Raw genomic sequence first — 19,103 nt, 5'->3', positions numbered from 1 at the left:
GTGAGTGGATAGAGTGGTCAACAGCGAAGCCTTAAGGCCACAGCCTCTCAGCCAGTCCTGGGCCCCAGAGATAGAGCCATGGCAGAATCACGCATCTACCCCTTGGTTCAACCCCAAACCACTCCAGTCCAAAGGAGGTGGCCACCTATCCAGCCTTGACTGGCCTCCACTACCAAGGACGAGCGTCCTTGACTTTCCCCAAGCATACTGCTTAAACTTTCTCCCTCCCAGATGCCTCAGAACATTTCCATAGCTACTGTCAAGCTTGCCAGTAAAGGGACAAAGGACATGGGCTGTAGATCCCCTGCCCCAGAATCTTAAGGGTAGGAGGTGGTGGTGAGGGGTGGAGGCTTCAGAATACAGGTACCTGGGCCCTGCCCCTAGTCTTGTTCAAGAGGCCTGGAGTAGCTCAAGAGGTCTGCATTTTCAACAAGCTCCCCAGGCTGTCCTGATGCACATTAAAATTTAAAAATTACTGGTAGAGGGCAAAGAGTATCAGAATATCAGATTTCCCAAGGGCGAGGCCCAGCCCACCTATCACAAGCTGGTTGACCTGAAATAATTCACTTAGTCCTTCAGGGCCTCAATTTCCTCATCTTTGCAATGGGAACAATACAGGCCCTGCTAAACTCACGGGTTTGCCAAAAATTACATCAGATAATGGATGCTCTGATAGGCTGGAAAGTCCACATGCCAATCCCTAGAACCTGTGAATGTCACTTTATGTGGAAACAAGGAGTCTGCAAATGTAACCAAGTTAAGGATCATGAGAGGGGAGAGTGCCCTCAATGCCATCACAAGGGTTTTATAAGAAAGAGAGGCAGAGAGGGATTTGACACACAGGAGGGGGCGATGTGAAGATGCAGGCAGAGATTGGAGCAACGCCAGGAAACTAATATTATGTGTAAGCTGCAAGGGCCATAGAAAAGTTTAATGTTGTTATTACTTAGGATATAGGTGTTAACTGTTTCCAATATTGCTGCGGTCCACACTGGTATTAAAGGAAGGACATGGGGCTTGGGATGGCAACTCTTGACACAAACTCCTGTGTCTATAAATAGCTTCTTCAAGGACTCATTCCTTTTGAATATTTTGAAGGCTTCCGACAGAACAAGGTACGAGTTAAAACAGAGCAAGCAAGCTTGACTATAACCGTATTTGAAATTTGTCTTTCTGATCAAGTGGGCGGGAAAGCACCGTGAGTGGAGTCACTGACGTGCAGAGAATGGAGCGCTGTGTGTTAACTGGTGTCTCGAATGTATTTGTACTTTGCCCCCTAAACACTTGTTCAATGATTGTGTGTCGCCGAATCCTGTAGGACCTATGAAAAGGTTAAGCCTCTTAGAAATAAGAACCTTACTAAGAAAAAGTCTGGAATTCACACAGTTTCTGGTACTGTAGGAGCTCAGGGAGCTTTTCTTGGTTTTCTCTACTGTTTTCACCTTCATAGGAGGCGATATATGCATTTTAAAGAGACGATAAACAAGCCTCACAGCATTTATTCCTGGTCGTGCGGTGACAGCTGCTGGAGCTCCCAACCGAGCCCCTCTTCCTCATCCCTCGGTGCTGTGTTCTGTCCGACCCTACTGCACCGAGTGACTGAATGGTGTTTGCGGGGCTTGGCCCTCACCTTCCAACTCCCCCTCACCCTCACCCTCGGGTGCCAGTTGAGGCCGTGGCTATGACTCATTTCCTTCTCTCTGAACTCGAGATGTGTTGTCTGCACGGTCCATACTGCCCATCTGGGCTCCTCGTCTGTGATGGCCTGTCTGGGCCCATGTTGGTGGCATGGAAAGGACAAGGGTCACACTGCACTGAGCCCAGGCCTGGAGCTGATGGAGCAGACCATAAATGACCACTGTCACCATACTCACCACTGTGCTGCTTCCTGAGCATTTCTCAGTGGCGGGCATTGTGCTGGTCACTCTGCTTGCGTCCCCTCATTTAACCCTGGAGACTACCCAGTGGCACCAGTCCGAGTGTCCTCATCCTACAAATGAGGAAACAGTGGCTCAGAAGTTACATGACTTGTCCACCGTCACACAGATGACAAGATGCAGAGTGGGAAATGGGTGTCTGACGGTAGGCCCCACAGATAAAGCAGGGGCCTAGTCTACTTAAATAGAACCATTATGTCAAAATCAAAATTCGAGAAGACTCAAAGTTAAGTTTTGAGAAGAGTAAAAATCCAGGGACACAGAGGGTCACAGAAGAAAAGAATGAGGGTGTTTTGCAGTGAGGTTAGCAGCTGTGGCTGGCCCAGCCGAGAAAAAGGCCACCACGGCCTTAGAAAAGCAACCCCAGGCGTGTTTTCTATCCTGTGGTACCTCAGTGGCTATCACTGAATTTTCCATTTAAAAAAAGCGATGGTAATTTCAATTCTAACCTTACAGCCAGGGGTCATAGTAGAAATATTTAGCAGCGTGTACAACACAGATAGCAGCCAGTGAGAACAGACACTGGGCATGAAAGTGCTTGGGTTGGGGCACCTGACTGGCCAGCAGTCCGGCTCTCGGCTCCATGGCACTTGGAGGAAGAGGAAAGTCAAAGTTGAAAGTGAAGGGCGACCTGATGGCACATTCCACAGAGATCGGGAATCAGAGAAGCGACAGGGTCGGGAGAGGGGGCTGGAGAGGAAGAGAAGGGGCCACATTGCCAGTCAGTGATCCTACAGTGTCTCTCACACATGAGCCTCGGACCACCCGCCGGAGTTTCCTGGGACCTTACCGAAGGGTAAGTCCCCGGGCCTCATCCAAGACCGACACAGCACGTCTGGGGCTGGGATCTGCGTGGCTGCCAAGCCCCCTTGACTCTGTCGTACTGTAGTGTTTGGAAACCAGCAGCCTCACTCCTCCGGCCTCCTTATTAAGGCCAAGCTCAGGTCAGCCCTGGCCGCTTCTTCATCTTCTGCCTGCTCTTCCTCGACAGAATCCAGCACCTCTGACCAGCCAAGCAACTCCCCTGGATCACTTGGCATGAGGTGCTAGAGGCAGCAGGGAGCAGGAATAAAACACCAGGTGTGCAGGGCAGAGCTCCTGCCGCAGAGTCACCCTGCAGGGCCCTGGCAAATTACTTAATGTATGCGAGGATGTCAGTCTCTCTGTAAAAAGGGTTGCAACTTTCAGTCCCACGCCCAACCCCAATCCCAAACCCCACCCCTTCCACCCATAACCTCCAGGGAGGGGAGAGGGGCTGGAGATTGAGTTCAATCACCAATAGCCAGTGATGTAATCAGTCATGCCTGCGTAATGAAGCCTGCATGAAAACCCAAAAGGAGAGCTTCGGAGAGCGTCTGGGTTGGTGAACAGGGGGAGGCAGGAGGCAGGAGCGCGTTGTGCCTAAAGAGGCCGTGGAGGTTCTGAGCCCCTTCCCACACACCTCGCCCTCCGCATCTCCCCCATCTGGCTGCTCCTGAATTATATCCTTTTATAATAAACTGCCGATCTAGTAAGCAAAATGTTTCTCTGAGTTCTGTGAGCCACTTTAGCAAATTAATTGAACTCAGGGAGGAGGTTGTGGGAACCTCCCATCTGTAGCTGGTCAGTAAGAAGCACAGGTGACAATCTGAACTTGTGACTGGAGTCTGAGGGTGGGGAGGGTGCCGTCTCGGGAAGCTAAACCCTTGACCTGTGGGATCTGATGCTATCTCTGGGTAAATAGTATCAGAACGGAGTTGAATTCTAATATACCTAGCTGGTGTCTAGAGCATTGTTTGTTAGTGCTGTGGAAACCACACGCACACACACACGCACACACACTGGAATTGGTACTAGAATCATCTCAATCCTATATCCTTTTTGAACAAATGTTTGTAAAAATTAAATAATACAAGACAGAATAGTGGAGAATATATTTTAAGTCTAATCTTTTTAGAGTTGTTCGCAGTACTGAATTTATAACAACAAACAAAATAACCTATGAGAATTATATTTAATTTTTTTAGCAATTTAACTCCACTTAGTCTGTGATTCTTGCTTCTCTGTGGGACTCAGCTGAAATTAAGTCTATTTGCAATTGCAAACGTGCAGCACATGATGGCGAAAGGAATCTAGCAGCTGAGGATGCTGAGCGAGACTTACTGAAACGAAATCGCAAACTTAAAAATTTACTCAATTTTTTAACAGTAAAATGTAATTACATTTTTAAATCAAATTTCAGATTTGTCCTTGTTTCCCAGAATGCATTCTAGGGTAGTGCTATGTGCTTTGATGCCGGCTTTTGCTCTGGGAGGTGGACCAGAGCCGGGTCCTGGGATGCTTGGTTCCTGGGATGTATACATCCCATGGCTTTACTATGGCAGGGGGCCCGGAGCCCAAAGGGGAGGGGCACAGCGGGTCATCTCTCACGTGCGTTTCTCTCTCTCGTCCCGGGTAGTTCGTGAAGTTTGCCAACATCGAGGAGGACACCCCATCCTATCATCGGAGCTATGACTTCTTTGTGTCCCGCTTCAGTGAAATGTGCCACTCCAGCCACGATGACTTGGAAATCAAGACTAAGTGAGCAGGGGAAGGCGAGGGGGCCTGCGTAGCTAAGGACAGAAGCATCGATGGGTCTTAAAGAGGTCCCAGCCCAGACTGTGCGTCTGGTCCCATTGGCGTTTACCTCTGGTTTGACATTGCTGGGGAGGAAAGAGCACCTGGCAGAACTTAGGTGGGCAGGTGGGCAGTGCTGGGCTCCCAACACGGACTTTCTAAAGGAATAGGCTCTGGGGCAGCAAACAAGGCAGGATGTAAGGTGACAGTCCTGTGAGCCCAGTTTGAGAGTCAGTGACAGCACACACACATGCATACACCCATGCTCTTTTGTTCAGAAATACATGCATTTATACACCCAGAAACACTCTCACTCACCATTATCCATCAAAATATGTACCCACCAATAAAAAGTGAAGTCTTTGCTTTGGCGGATCCCACGGCCCTCACGACTGCATCTCCTCCACGCACGCCCCACGCACTCCCCTCCAGTCGTGAAGGCCTCCTTGCTGCCCCACAAACGCACCAAGAACATTGCTGCCACAGGGCTTTTGCACGTTTGTTCCTGGGTCTGGAGCGCTTCCTCCGCGGATCTGTACAGCGCATCCCTTCAAACCTTTGCTCACGAGGCCCCTTGTCGACCATCCCTTCCCCGGAACATCCCCTCACACCCACTCTCTTTCTCCCTCACACTGCTCTGTTTTTTTTTAATCCATGGCACTCATCTCCTTTAAACATGTTTCATAATTTACTTACTATGTTTCTTATTCATTGTGTGTCTCTCCCCACTAGAATGCAAGCTCTGTGAGGGTAGGAATCGTGTTTTGCTCACGGATGCATCCCAGGTACTAACACAGTGCCTGGAGAGCGGTAGGCGCTCAGTTACATATTTGCTGAGTAAGTGAATGAATGAATGCTTTTCCGATAAATATCTTGAATGACAGAATATACTGTTAGGTACACATACTCGAACTTATAAACATACTTAACTCACAGGAATACACTCATCAACATAGAAATCACAAAGAAATTTACACAAATATCTGTTGACACAGATAGGTAGAGCGGACATACAGCATCAAACCGATGAAGCAATAAGTCAGTGTTTTGTGGCAAGCATTGTCCTTGGAACTGTAAGGTGCAAGAGAGTTAGAAGCAGGTCCCTGCCTACGAAGTGTGTTATCAACCTGGGGAGCTACATGAAACTAGAGAATGTTCAAAAGAAAAAACCAGCTCGCTCGCCATCGCTGGTAATCTGGGTTGGTTGGAGGAACAGGAAGTGAACCTCTCCAGCCCCGCCCCCCCACCCCCGTTTGCCTGTCCCCAAAGCTTCCCCAAGCAACTGGTCGGCAGTGTCCCCGGTCTCCATCCCCTGAACTAGTCATGGGCTCCCTGGGCTGTGCTATTGTGGAGCATGTGATGAGGCCAGCAGAGGCCACTGGAGGAAGGGGCCCCTTGTCCTGTCCCCAGTGTTGGCTCCTGCACTAGCCATCTCACACCAAAACGGCCATGAAGAGGCAGAGGGGCTGGAGCAGTCGGGGCAGGTCCAGAAGGAGGTGCTGGGGAAAGTGCAGGGTTGTAACCAGGTAAAGCAGTAACGGGTGGCGACCCCTCAGGCAGGGCCAAGCTTTCACGAGTGGGGGTGCAGAGGTCACGCTCCTCGTGGCAATCTACACCTCTCTTTGTCTACCACGTACACACAATCACACACACTCACACACACTCGTGCATTCATGCACACAATCACACACACACGCAATCCACGTTGTGTGTGGAGAGGCGCGAGGCAGACGTGGTCCGCACTGCGATCTGACAGCATCTGGAGTGGACTGAACACTGGGAGAAGGGATGCTGAGGTTTCCTGGCAACTGGGCAGTGCCATCAGCACCCACCGCCTGGCACTCGCCATTCGGGAAAGGAAGGCCTGGGGGTGAGAGGAGTTCCTGGCACCAGCCTGCTCCCCTCGTCTTGGTGTCTCTCCTTCCATAACCTCCCCGCACCCCCTTTCCCTGAGCTCTCCCCCGGTTGCTCACTCACAGCCCGGAGAGTCCAGAGCCCCTTTCCAAGAACGGCCCTTCAGGCCCCGTAAGTAGGGGCGTGCGTGTGTGCGGTCCCCTGGGGTTCAGAGACGTCCCAGGTCCTTGCACATGGGTAGGCTCCAGGTGTCATGGAATGAGATGTGTACATACGTGGAAGGGATTCTGGGGAGACTGAAGGCAAGAAGAAAACCTCACTCACGTGCACGCATGAAGAAGCCATGGGAATAAAGTTTTCCGCTCACTGAGCCCGCCGTCTTGCCAGCCAGGCTCTCCTGGGTGAGGCATGAGTCCAACAGGTTTGGCGTATATTTCTATTGTGCTTTAGGGAGCTCCTTTCAACCTAGAGCCCAGAACAGTTAGTAGAATAGTAGCCCAGTTGCTTCATTCTCGGGTCTGGACAACCTCTGGCTCAGGGCCTCGACTGGTCAAGGTCAGAGCCGCTGAGTGGTTCCCCAGGGAATCCTTGCTCATCGTCAGCAGCCCTGACTGGGCCTGAGCCAGGGTGTCCTGGTGCTGTTAGGCCTCTCCCACCACCCCGTACGGTCACCAGGTAAGGCCCAGGGTAGCACCCTGGTAACTACATTTAAAATTGAAGCAGAAAATGGCAACTAAATATTTAGAAAAACTTGCTCAGCTCCAATAATCATCAAAAGGATGCAAACTGAAATAGCTACAAGATGTTAGGAATTTTCCTGAGCCATAAAATTAGAACAGATGTCTAAAATGAGATCCCCCATGCCGAGGCAGGAACAGTAAGATGGCATTCTCCTGCAGTTGGCACACCAGGGGTGGGGAGAGTAATGTGACAATAAAATGTGGCCATATTGGGAGCCTTTCATGTCTTACCTTTGATTCAGTGACTCCACTCATGGCAGTGATTTGAATAGTGGTAAAATATTTTACACAGTGATGTTCATCATAGCATTATTATAGTAGCAAAAAAATTAGAAGCAACTTAAATGACCCATGGGAGACTAGTTTAGAAAGTTCTTCTGATACTACATCATGCATGGTCTGAAGAGTTAATGATATAGATAAATGCTTATGATAGAATGTTATGGGGCAAAATACATATTACACATGCAATAGGTTCTTAATTCTGGTACATATTATGCGCAGAAAAAAGGAAAGACACCGAAATGCCAAAAACGGTTATCTCTGAGTGGCAACAGTAGGGTAGATTTTCTCTATTCTATAATTAGCATGTATTACTTTGTAATAATAATAATAAAAAAAGCTTGATGAAAAAAAATCAGACCGCAATAAATGTCCAGTAAAGGGGGCCCCCTGTGCTGACTGACACTGGGTCAGTGCAGTGGGGACTGGGGGTGTGTGAAAGGGGTTCCCTCTGTGCTGTCACTCAGTTTCCTCTCTGGTTTCTCATCCAACTTAGCCGCAGCCTAAACCCTTTCATGCCCAGAAATCCTGGCAGCCCTGTGCCTCTCCATCCAGGTCCCCTCTCCCCCGTACATTGCTCACAGCCCTGGATTTGGCCTCAGCAGCTCTTGGCAGCACTCTGAGCTCTTATATCTTGGGCTCAAGCTGGAATCAACCCAGCTGAATACAAGAGAGAGGGAGCCTGAAGCAACTGGCACCCTAGTGATGCAGGCTTCTGGTACCAAGGCAAGAGCAGTCTGGGTCTCTAAGACAAGCCAGAAGACATGGCCTCCTGGGCTCGTGTCTACTAGCACAAGAAGCCAGCTAGCCAGGGGCCAAGTCACACAAAGTAGAAGGTGGGCTCCACTCTGCATTGTGATAGATGAATGTATCCCTAACCCCTATGCTGTATCCCTAACTCCTTGCCACAGAAGCTGGACTTCTCAGGTTTGAGGACTTCATGGCCCCATTTCACCCTTTTCTCTACAGAATCCGAATGTCAGGCATCAAAGGTCTGCAGGGGGTGGTGAGGAAGACGGTGAATGATGAACTGCAAGCCAATATCTGGGACCCACAGCACATGGACAAGATTGTCCCATCCCTGCTTTTCAACCTGCAGCATGTGGAGGAGGCAGAGAGGTAAGCCGGGGAGGGCGGAGTTTGGACAGCGGACGCGTGCGATCCTCCCAGGCCGCTTTCCCCGGCTGCTTGGGAACCACACGGCTCAGGCTGGTTGGCAAAAGCTGACTACGGGGCCAGGGATCTTGGCTTTTGTGGCCTGTTCTGCAGTTCGTCCAGGGCTGGCTCCCTAGGAGCCTCGGATCTGGCCTTCTGCTGGCCTGCTGTACTCATTTAAGAGCTACATTCATGCAGGAAGAACAGTATCCATGGCTAAGTGTGTGCTGGTAACAACAAAGAACCAAGACTCGGTTACTCCTGTCTCTCTGGAAGCAGAGGGCCAAGGAGGTTTTAAAATGCCTTTCGCGGCGCCAATTACTGAGGACTTTCCCTCCCTGACCTTCCTTCCTCCTCACTTCCTTCTGGTATTTCAGGCCCTTAAAACGCCCGCTTGGCCATCCAGCAGCCCCTTGACACAAATTGCAAATATTGGGTTTTAATCTGGAAGCCCCCGGACGTGGGATTCATCCTGTGAAATGGCCTGGAGGGAAAGGTTCATGTCACTGTCCATCTTGGCTACGCATGACGCTGGTTGTAGAGTCTGGCTGGGCTCCTCCTTTTATGTCAGTCATGCAGGGAAAGTAAGTGTGCCCTCTGGTGGCTGTTCCTGGAACCGCATCTCACTGACAAGCTTGGCCTGTGGTGGTCCCGGCTCTTCCCTATTCTGTCCGAATCTGGGTCTACCACTGAATCACACCTGAGCCAACCGCCCTGCCTATTTTTCCCCTCCCTCTTTTTCCTTTCCCTTCTTCTCTCTCCCACTTTCTCTTGTTTTATCCTATTCTTCCCACCTTTTTTCTCTCATCTCTTTTTCTTTCAAAGCTTTAGGGGGATGGGGACACTCGTGGTCTGCACCTTCCCGGACCCATGGTGCTCGGGTCTCTGCCTGTCCCACGGAAGTGCATTAGGATTTCTGGAAAAATTTTATCCCTTCTCCCACAATCTTCCTCTACTCTGGGCTTCTGTGCCCCATTTAATTTCTGACAGCTGTGACATCCCCCCATGACCTACATCAAATTCCTGCTTGTCCCACTGTCACTGTTTGCGTGGATGCAGCGCCGAACCCCAGGCGTGCACGAAGCCTGACTCCCGGCTTTGCATTCCATCCTTCACCCACGTGGCTGTGTGTTCCCACAGCCGGTCCCCCTCACCCCTCCAAGCTCCAGAGAAGGAAAAGGAGAACCCTGCAGAGCTGGCCGAGAGGTGCCTTCGGGAACTGTTGGGCCGGGCTGCCTTTGGCAACATCAAAAATGCCATCAAGCCTGTTCTCATGTGAGTCCCTGCCCTCCCCCCGCCAAGCAAACAGTTCCAGGTCCTGTGTCGACTTGCTGACTCAGAGAGAAGGGGAGGAGTATTATGGTTGTGGTGCCGTGGTCAAGTCTGTCCCTCCTCTGTGCCTGTCTTCCCTGAGTTATGACAGCAGAAGCTACCACAGTGGCCAAGTGCAGTTTGGGGGAGGAGTTGGTAGAAGGGCCCCCAAAGGTGAAGGAAGGTGCCTGGTTCACCCCTGAGTTGACAGGTACAGAGCCCCGTTCCTTGACCTCCCTCCAGCTCTGGGGCTGGGACTGACCTGGGGTCCCTCAGGCTTCCCTTCTCTTGCCTGCACCTACAAGCCCTTCCTCACTCACCTGGGAGCTATGGGAGGGCTGGGTCTCTCGGGAGGTGTCCCTCTCCCACCAAGCTTCTCTCTCCTCCGTAAGGTCACTTTGCATTCCATAGTCCCTCCCCCACATTTTCTCTCTCACAGACATCTGGATAACCACTCTCTCTGGGAACCAAAGGTGTTCGCCATCCGTTGCTTTAAAATCATCATGTACTCAATTCAGGTATGGTGGCTCCCCTAGTCCAGCTTGTCCCCCTGGCCAAGGGCAGTCCTGGGAGCAAGGACACTGTGCTTCTGGAGAAAGCCAGCTGTCCTCCTTGACTTCTCCTTAGCCCCTAGTTGCCTAAACTAGTGCTGTTTAACCTCAATGTGGGAAAAGACCAGTTTAGTTTTATTTCTCATAGGTCACAGACCAATTTACCTTATAAAATTTAAAAGGATTCCTAGAAAAAGTAAATGAAAAACTCATGCAAAATACAAGTCCACAGGCCACACTTGGCTGCTACAGCATTGTCAAATTGCTCACTAAACACTCTATATTTCTCTACTTACCTCAATGTCATTGGGCATAGGACAGACCTTAACTTGGCATCGGATCAGGGGCCATGCTTGGAGCAGCCCTGGACTAGACCATGTCGCCTCTCAGTGGCGCTTACCAATAAGACCTGGGACCTGGGGAAAATAAAAAGGAAAACGATACTTTAAAATTGACTTGTGACCCATTTGAAGCAAAAGGGCACAAGAAAAATATGGAAACCCAGGTCTTCACTGGGATTTGGCTTTGCTCCTTGTTGGACCAAGGGGGGAGGAACTCAGGAAAGGAACTGGGGTATCGCGCCACGTCCGGTGCCTGCTGGCCTTGGGATCTCGCTCTGGTCCATCCCGGCCTTCGGAGACCACTGCGACTTCTGGGTCGCGGTCAGGGCCTCCCTGGCTCAGAGGCCATGTGGGGGTTGATGTTTGGGGACCAGCACATCTTCCTCCCCCCAGCCGCAGCACTCCCACCTGGTTATCCAGCAGCTCCTGAGCCACCTGGATGCCAACAGCCGCAGCGCGGCCACGGTGCGGGCGGGCATCGTGGAAGTCCTGTCGGAAGCCGCGGTCATCGCCGCCACCGGCTCCGTGGGTAAGGGGGCCCTGAAAGGAGTGGGGCTGGGAACCCCTCAAGGACAAAGAAGTGCCCTTGGCAGGAGGCCGCCTTCCCCTGCCAGAAAACGGCAAGGCACCGTAGGGAGGTGTCGGAACAGGTTTTCCGCAGGGGGAAGGTGGGGGCAGAGGAAGCCCCCGGTCAGAAGTGGGCCTAGGCTCCCCGGGCAACGCAGGGCAGGGGGGAGTGAACGAGGGGTGCCAGCCCCGGACTTAGGGTCTCCCCGCGCTCTGCACTCAGGGCCCACGGTGCTGGAGATGTTCAACACTCTGCTGCGGCAGCTGCGGCTCAGCATCGACTACGCGCTGACCGGGAGCTACGACGGGGCGGTCAGCCTGGGCACCAAGATCATCAAGGAGCACGAAGAGCGCATGTTCCAGGAGGCTGTCATCAAGACCATAGGTGCTGGGCCCGGGGAGGGGAGGGGCGTGGCCCGAGGGGGTGTGGCCCCGGGATGGGCCCACAGGTCATCGGTCCAGCCTGGACTACTTCAGATCGAAAGCTAAGACAGGCAAACTCTTCCTGTGCCCCGGGCTCCACTAGGCCTGCTTGATGTTTCCACGTTTGAGCCATGAATGAGAGGTGGGGAGTGAGAAAATGAAAAGAAAGAGGAAAGCGAGAAAGCCGTGGAGAAAACGTGTAGGCACATGGCCGTGGTAGAGAACGCTAAGACCACCAGCACGGAAGGGCTCACCACGTGCAGAGCTTTCGTGTCCTGGTGCCATTGGAGCTTCCCCCCAGCTTTGAGAAGGGCAGGAATGATCCCCAGTTCACAGATGAAGGCACTGAGGTCCAGAGGTGTGACTTACCCGAGGTCACCCAGCAGAGCAGCTGGTGACAGAGCCTAGATGGGCGCTAGAGGCTGCTGCCCTGGTCCCGGGGCACAGCTTTCTCCATCCCAGAGACCTTAGCCACCGGCTCAGGAATGACCAGTGGGAGAACTGGAGCCTGGACGAGTCCTCTCCCTCTGGATCTTAATTTTCCCTCCAGAGAAGCAGCCCACACTCCCGCAGCAGTTTGCTCAGCTGAAGGGCTGAGCTGAAAGACCCTAGCAGCTGGTGGCCTCACCTGGGCCAACTCTCGCCACCATCTTTTTCCCACAGGCTCCTTTGCCAGCACGCTGCCCACTTATCAGCGCTCCGAGGTCATCCTCTTCATCATGAGCAAGGTCCCACTGCCTTCCCTGCATCACCCCATGGAGACAGGGAGGACAGGGTGAGTCCACCACGCCTTCCTCCCGCTGCCTCCTCTCCCAGCCCAGGTTCCACGCAGCTGCCCCTTCCCGTGATTCCAGCTCGCTCCTGTCTCCGCCGTGACTTTGCCGGTTCTGCCCTCGCTTCTCTCGTTCTACTCTCAAATCCCTCAGAAGCCTCAGAGAGGCCCTTGGATCCTATAGGGATTCCTCGGGCTGCCCCGCCAATAACTAACTCCCATGTTGGGGGGAGCCAATAATTCCCTAGTCTGCTTCCTGGCCCTGGAGGTCACTGTCCTGGATAACCCAACAAGATAAGACTCCTGGAGCATCCACTTACGAGGGAGAATGATGCAGGCAGTGCGGGGTCCCTGCCCAGACCGCCATCCTGGTGAGTATGTATGTTTCTGCTACAGGGAGAATAGGAACCGGCTGACCCAGATTATGCTGTTGAAATCCCTCCTTCAGGTGAGCCCCTTCAGGTGAGCCCCATTCCCGCTCTGCCTCTGCAGGAGGCAGCTCCTTCCAAGACCAAGGGCTGTTTACAACCTACAGTTGTGCAGGTTGCACACTGCGCAAATATGCTCAGCAAAAGGGGTGAGTAGGGGACTGAGATATATCCTGTGTTCCACTCACTAGCCAGGCTGGGCCCCCACAGAGCTGGGTCATTCAGAGCAGTGGGGTGCCAGTTTCTAATTTTCACAAAGGTTCCCCGCCAGCTACTAGTAGTAGCTCTAACATTGGCTCCTGACCTCTCTCCCCTCCAGGGACCTCCCAGGTCCTTCCCCGCTTTGTCTCTCTCTGGGCACTCGTGCTCACCTCCGTCTCCCCGCCACCATCTTTCTCTTTGTCACTGTATTACATTCCTTTTCTTTACATCTTCGCAGCCATCACTGGAGTCTAGATTCATTGTTCTTGAATGCCATTCCCATGACCAACTTGTTAAAATATAGAGATTCCCTAGAACAGAAGTCCTCAACCTTTTAGGCACCAGGGACTGGTGCTCCTATGAGAATCTAATGCCTGATGATCCAAGGTGGAGCTGAGGCGGTGATGCTAGCGCTGGGGAGCGGCTGCAAATACAGATGAAGCTTTGCTTGCTCACCTGTCGCTCACCTCCTGCTGTGAGACCTGGTCCCTAACAGGCCACGGACCAGTACCGGTCTGCTCTGCGGCCCAGGGGCTGGGGACCCCTGCCCTAGAGAATCTGAACTGTCAGTCTGAGTGGGGTCTGGAATCCATAATTGTTAGCCAGCTCCCCAGATATTCTTATGCATAACCCTGGCCTCAACTCTGGACCTCGCAACTGGATTATTCTCCTGGTCACTCATTTCCACCTCTCTTCATCTATCATAAATGCAGCCACAAAAATAATTTTCTAGAAATGCTGTTCCCCACATATTGCTTCTTGTCAAAGAGTAGGTCTCAATTTCCAGTCAATGTACATCCAGATTTCATACAGGCAGACCTCAGAGATATTGCGGGTTCAGTCCCAGACTACTTCAATAAAGTGAATATCACAATAAAGCGAGTCACACAAATGTTTTGGTTTCCCAGTGCCTGTAAAAGTTATGTGTACACTACACTGTAGCCTGTTAAGCGTGCAATAGCATTATGTCTACAAACTAATGCACATCTCTTAATTAAAAAAATACTTTATTGCTAAAAAAATGTTAACCATCATCTGAGCCTGAAGTGAGTCATAATCTTTTTGCTAATGGAGGATCTTACCTTCAATTTGTTAAAAAAGCAATATTTGCCAAGGGCAGTGATATGAGGTATGCCCATACTTCTCAGACTGATGTTGGAAGGTCCCCAACCCCCTATCCCTCCCTAGACTCCCCCATCCCATCCCCTCAGCTCGCCTCTGTTCTAGCCACGCCAGTCTGCACAGCCCCTCACTCCCACACATGCCTTCCCCGCCCTCTCCCCAACGCACGCCGTTCATGTCACTCTATTTTTATAAATGCTTTTTGTGCTGACACTGCCCACATCTGGTTACCTCCTTGATCTATGTATTCCTGCCATTTCTTTGCTGAGTTTACCCTCATTAATTTGTACCTGGCATCTTATTAAGGTGACAGTTTGAGGCACACTCAAATACATCCCCCTTCAGTAAACATTGATGTTTACTGTTGATGGCACCGGACTTAGCTAGATCCTCCAGGGCTAGCTGAAGCATCAAAGACATTGTTTTGCAATATGGACTTGACAGTAAATATATCTTGCTGCTTTTGATTGCTTTGACATCACGCGTGCTGTGTCTATGCCAACTGACTTTAATCAGAAGACCCCCTTCGTGGCCACGCTAGACGAGATGTAACCGAATGCTGTGTGTGCTCTTTGCTGGTTACCGTGGGGCTCTGATTCCTCAGCCCAGCTGTAAGTTCTTCCACTGTCTCTCCATTTCTTCGTCACTGTCCACACTTTTAGTGAAGCATTTTGTTCACAGTGAGAGCTCATCAGTTGTGTCCTGACAGATTGGAACGTGAGTTCAGAGGTTCCCCGACTCCTGCTCCCCTCTAGTGCTCATCCTTGCTTGCTTTTAACCACTTAGTTAAACACTGGCCCCGTCTACCCACATGTCTACTGAGCAGAGCTGAGGAGGTCATCTAGGCAGATGTTGGCGCGGTCAAAAAAGTTGCCCGAGGCACCCAGGGCTCAGGGTGGGGCTCGACTGAGGAATCCGGCCCCAGGGGAGCTGGACTGGGAGATGCCAAGAGAGGATGGATGCTTCAGACCCAACCTCTGCCCGCCGCGCCTCTACCTCCTCACTGCACCGGAGCGGGGCAGCGTCCCTGAGCACGGCCATCCTGGGCTCTCTCACAGGTGTCCACAGGTTTCCAGTGCAACAACATGATGTCAGCCCTGCCCAGCAACTTCCTTGACCGCCTTCTCTCCACCGCCCTCATGGAGGACTCAGAGATCCGTCTCTTCGTTCTAGAGATTCTCATCAGTTTCATTGATCGTCATGGCAATCGCCACAAATTCTCTTCCATCAGGTGAACTTGGGGACCCCCCCCCCGTGAACGCGCGATGAGAGAAGACTCCCGATCGAGCCACACATGCAGGCGGGAGGGCGATTCAGATTCTCCCACCAGAGAACTCATCGCGGACGTCGATCCTGGGGTCCTGTGAGGGGAGAAGCGACTGAAAGGGCACTTGACCCGGGGGAGACGGGAGCGGGTTGGTGATTGAAGAGATAAAGAGCAGGTAGTAAAGGGAGTTTTCAGGTGCGGGCGGGAGAGAATAATCTAGAACAATGTTTAAGAAAAAGGGACAGGAACTAGAGAACCTGGGGGGAAAAAGAATGGGCTCAAGGGGCGCTGGAGGCTTTGATACAACTAATGACATTGGGATAAAGCCCAGGGACACCACGTGAGCTCTGACTGGCCTCACACAAGGGCTAAGGTGGCCCCTCGTGTCCCATTCCAGTACCCTCAGTGACATCTCTGTCTTGAAACTGAAAGTGGACAAGTGCTCCCGGCAGGACACCGTCTTCATGAAAAAGGTTAGCAAATGTGATCTCAAAATACAGCGAACCCCGGGTGGGCCAAGCCTTCTGAACTCTGACCTTCTGGTTCCCAAGTCACTGTGGACCACTGCCCCTGAGCCTGCCTCCTCCCTCTTTGACTATGTTTAGTCTGGATGAGCAGCCGACCCCTCTGGGGGGTGGGTCAAGCCCCCAGGGTCATATTCATCACCGAGGCCAGAGTGAGGACCAGGGCCGGTTACTGTTCCGCTCCTAAGACTGGATCTGGGCAACAGCTTTTGTTGCTGTCCGGACTGGCCCCAAGCTTCCCTGAACGTGCACTCCCTCGCATGCTCGCTTCCACTGGGGTCTGCTTTAAAGGCATCCTCTCCCTGAGGGTGGGAGGTGGGATACACACAGCTGTCCCACCCGCTTCAGACGGCTCTTTCTATTCTCCTTGCCTCTCCTGTCCCCACCCTGCCCACTGCGGCCTCGTCCCCACCCTCGTCCCCATCTCCAGCACTCCCAGCAGCTCTACAGACACATCTACCTGAGCTGTAAGGAGGAAACGAACATCCAGAAGCACTACGAGGCGCTGTACAGCTTGCTGGCGCTGACCAGCATCGAGCTAGCCAACGAGGAGGTGGTGGTAGACCTCATCCGCCTGGTGCTGGCTGTTCAGGTGGGGCCTGGTGCGGGCAGGACATAGGGTTTGGGATGGGGGAGAGCACCTGTTTTGGCCAAGCACCAATGAGAGGGCTGAGTAGCAACAACTTCGCACTTGTTTTGGAGCCCAGGAATTTTGCATCCTTGGTTGGCCATTCCTCCGTGAAGGCCAGAAACCATGGAGAACCACCAAAGGATGCTTAATTCATGGCTTTGGCCCATTCTCAGGCTGAAGGAGACCCTGGGAGCTGGGTCATTCAAAAACACTTCTTAACCCCTAGTGTTTTAAGTCTCTCGAAGAGTCCGAATGGGACTCCAAGGACTGCCACAAGGGTACTCATAAGCCCAGAGTCACCCCAAGACAAATCATCTGGTTCCTAAGCCTGGCTGTGCTTCAAATCTCCTTAAGCACTTATTAAAAATACATACTGCCAGTTCCTTCCCTGAGCCCGGGGCCTGTAGATTTAGCCATCCTCTGTTGTGACTCTAAGGCAGCCAGAGTGACACAACATAGGGCTTTAGACTTTTAAGGTCTGCCCGGGTAGAAGTGTACTCCCAAGGATGCTAGACATCGGGGTACCCCCTTCCGACCTCAAAGATGAGGGTCTCGGGTTCCTAAAGTAAGGTTATGGTCACAAACCTGGAAATCGGTAATGAAGCATCTTAGGCCACCTGCTTGGCCATGCTAAATCCACAAGACCAACCCAGATGCTGTGATTGTCTTCATTCTGGAATTTGAGATTCCTTTTTATCCCAATCCCCTGGTTACTCCCACGACTTTCTCAGTTCAACATGTGAACCCAACCTATGAAGCCAATCCAGTCCTCCGAGAATCATCCACGGTCTGTAGTGAAGAAAACAGCGTCCTTGGGTGTAACGATGAGGGTTTGAACCCTCATCGTTACACCCAAGTCAAAGCCACTAAAGCTAGAACCGCAAAATGTGGGATTGAGGTCATCGCCTCTCTACTCGAGTACTTATGAGCCGCCAGCTCATGGATTGTTCTAGGGGCCATTCACTTCAGCTTTCATAAGGATGACTTCAGTCTTCCAGGAAATTCGGAGGCGAGTGCTGAAAAAGGCTTAGTCTAGAGCAGTGAGCCATCTCTGAAGAAGGTTGGGGAGAGGTTGGATGGAGGGTGGCACACCAGGGTAGTTTGTCAAAAGCCCCTCTGTGTTGCCACAGGACTTGGCCCAGGTCAATGAAGAGAACCTGCCTGTGTATAACCGCTGTGCCCTCTACGCGCTGGGCGCGGCCTACCTGAACCTCATCAGCCAGCTCACGACAGTGCCTGCCTTTTGCCAGCATATCCACGAGGTTGGTGTGTGTCCTCGGGACCCGGAGAGCTCAGGAAGCCCTCAACTTGGGGTTGCTCCAGAACTTTTTCTTAATCACATGAGCCCTGTTCTTAGTCTAGGCATTGAAGAAAGGGGTGAGGTAAGAACCAGTAATAGTGAGAAGTTACTAGAAGCAGCATTTCCTCCTGTGTGAGGTGACGTACCAGGGCGGGCTGGGCACAGGCAGCATCCTAGACCCCTTCCTCACCTGCTACCTGCCCCTTTCTACTTCTTGCCCTTCTGTGCTACCCACCCCCTTTCTGGAAGTGTGTATACACACACGCACACACCCCTCGGGTCACATGGGACTAAAGCTACATCAAGAAGTTTCTGTTATGAAAATTTTCAAATAGCACGAAAGCAACGTGAGTAGGAGAGAACATCCGTATAGTTATCATGCAGATGAAACAGTTAGGAAGATTTTTCCATATTTGCTTCATCGATCTCCCTTTTCTTTTCCTTTGTTGAAATATTTTAAAACACATTTCAGTCGTCATTTCGTTTCACCCCTACAAATAGCAGTATGCGTGTCTAAAAAAGTATAGACCCCTTCCTACGTGATTCCCATGCAATTAGCATACCTAATTAAATTATCAATAATATCTTGTACTACCTAATGCCCAGTCTACAATCAGACGTTCTCAGGATGGTGCTATGTCAATGTGCCAGAGGCCACCCCAAGCAAGGCAAGACCTTCCCTGCCTCTGGGATGACAACAGAGTTCAGAAAAGGCAATGCCCAGACATCTTCTCCCTGTAAAACAGCATCATTGCTTACTCCCCTCCTGCACATACCCGCCTGCCAACTATCCTCCCACTTCTCATCATCTTAATGACATTCACCTTTCTTGTCAAAAATGTACAAAGGAGACTGAGGGAAACGCCCCATGTCATCGTCCTCGGGATGTGTTTGCAATGCACCTAGGTTTGGGGAAGGCTGCGACCTATGCTCCCTTTTTCATGTTTAAAGAGAAAACAGGAATAGGTCACAGGAGCAAGAAAGTATCTCTTGGGAGCTAAGTCTCCTGTATTTGGAGGACACTTAATGCATATGTGTCACTGGGCATAGCTTGAGCAGACCACCTGGACTTCTCAGGCTGCTCTGAGGGTCACCGTTGGTC

General features: G+C 51.6%; 1 protein-coding gene across 3 annotated transcripts in view; it reads left to right on the top strand.

Annotated features, from left to right (window-relative positions):
• The window catches only part of EFR3B (EFR3 homolog B), a 75,847-nt gene that overhangs the window by 45,430 nt on the left and 11,314 nt on the right, over positions 1-19,103 (top strand). The window contains exons 5-16 of one of the 3 annotated variants that reach the window (XM_039887668.1): positions 4,375-4,496; positions 8,378-8,527; positions 9,704-9,838; positions 10,314-10,392; positions 11,190-11,295; positions 11,557-11,718; positions 12,420-12,531; positions 12,925-12,976; positions 15,338-15,510; positions 15,944-16,019; positions 16,501-16,662; positions 17,832-17,963. In XM_039887668.1, coding sequence (XP_039743602.1) covers positions 4,375-4,496; positions 8,378-8,527; positions 9,704-9,838; positions 10,314-10,392; positions 11,190-11,295; positions 11,557-11,718; positions 12,420-12,531; positions 12,925-12,976; positions 15,338-15,510; positions 15,944-16,019; positions 16,501-16,662; positions 17,832-17,963 — 1,461 coding nt within the window. Of the gene's footprint in view, positions 1-4,374; positions 4,497-8,377; positions 8,528-9,703; positions 9,839-10,313; positions 10,393-11,159; positions 11,296-11,556; positions 11,719-12,419; positions 12,532-12,924; positions 12,977-15,337; positions 15,511-15,943; positions 16,020-16,500; positions 16,663-17,831; positions 17,964-19,103 lie in introns of all 3 variants that reach the window. The other 2 variants (XM_039887667.1, XM_039887666.1) reach the window with 2 other exon arrangements.

This window comes from Pteropus medius, unplaced genomic scaffold (genome assembly GCF_902729225.1).
Source record: "Pteropus medius unplaced genomic scaffold, Ma_sr-lr_union100, whole genome shotgun sequence".
Taxonomy (NCBI): domain Eukaryota; kingdom Metazoa; phylum Chordata; class Mammalia; order Chiroptera; family Pteropodidae; genus Pteropus; species Pteropus medius.
The sequence above is the reverse complement of the archived record's forward strand: the minus strand, read 5'-3'. Positions and strand labels throughout refer to the sequence as shown.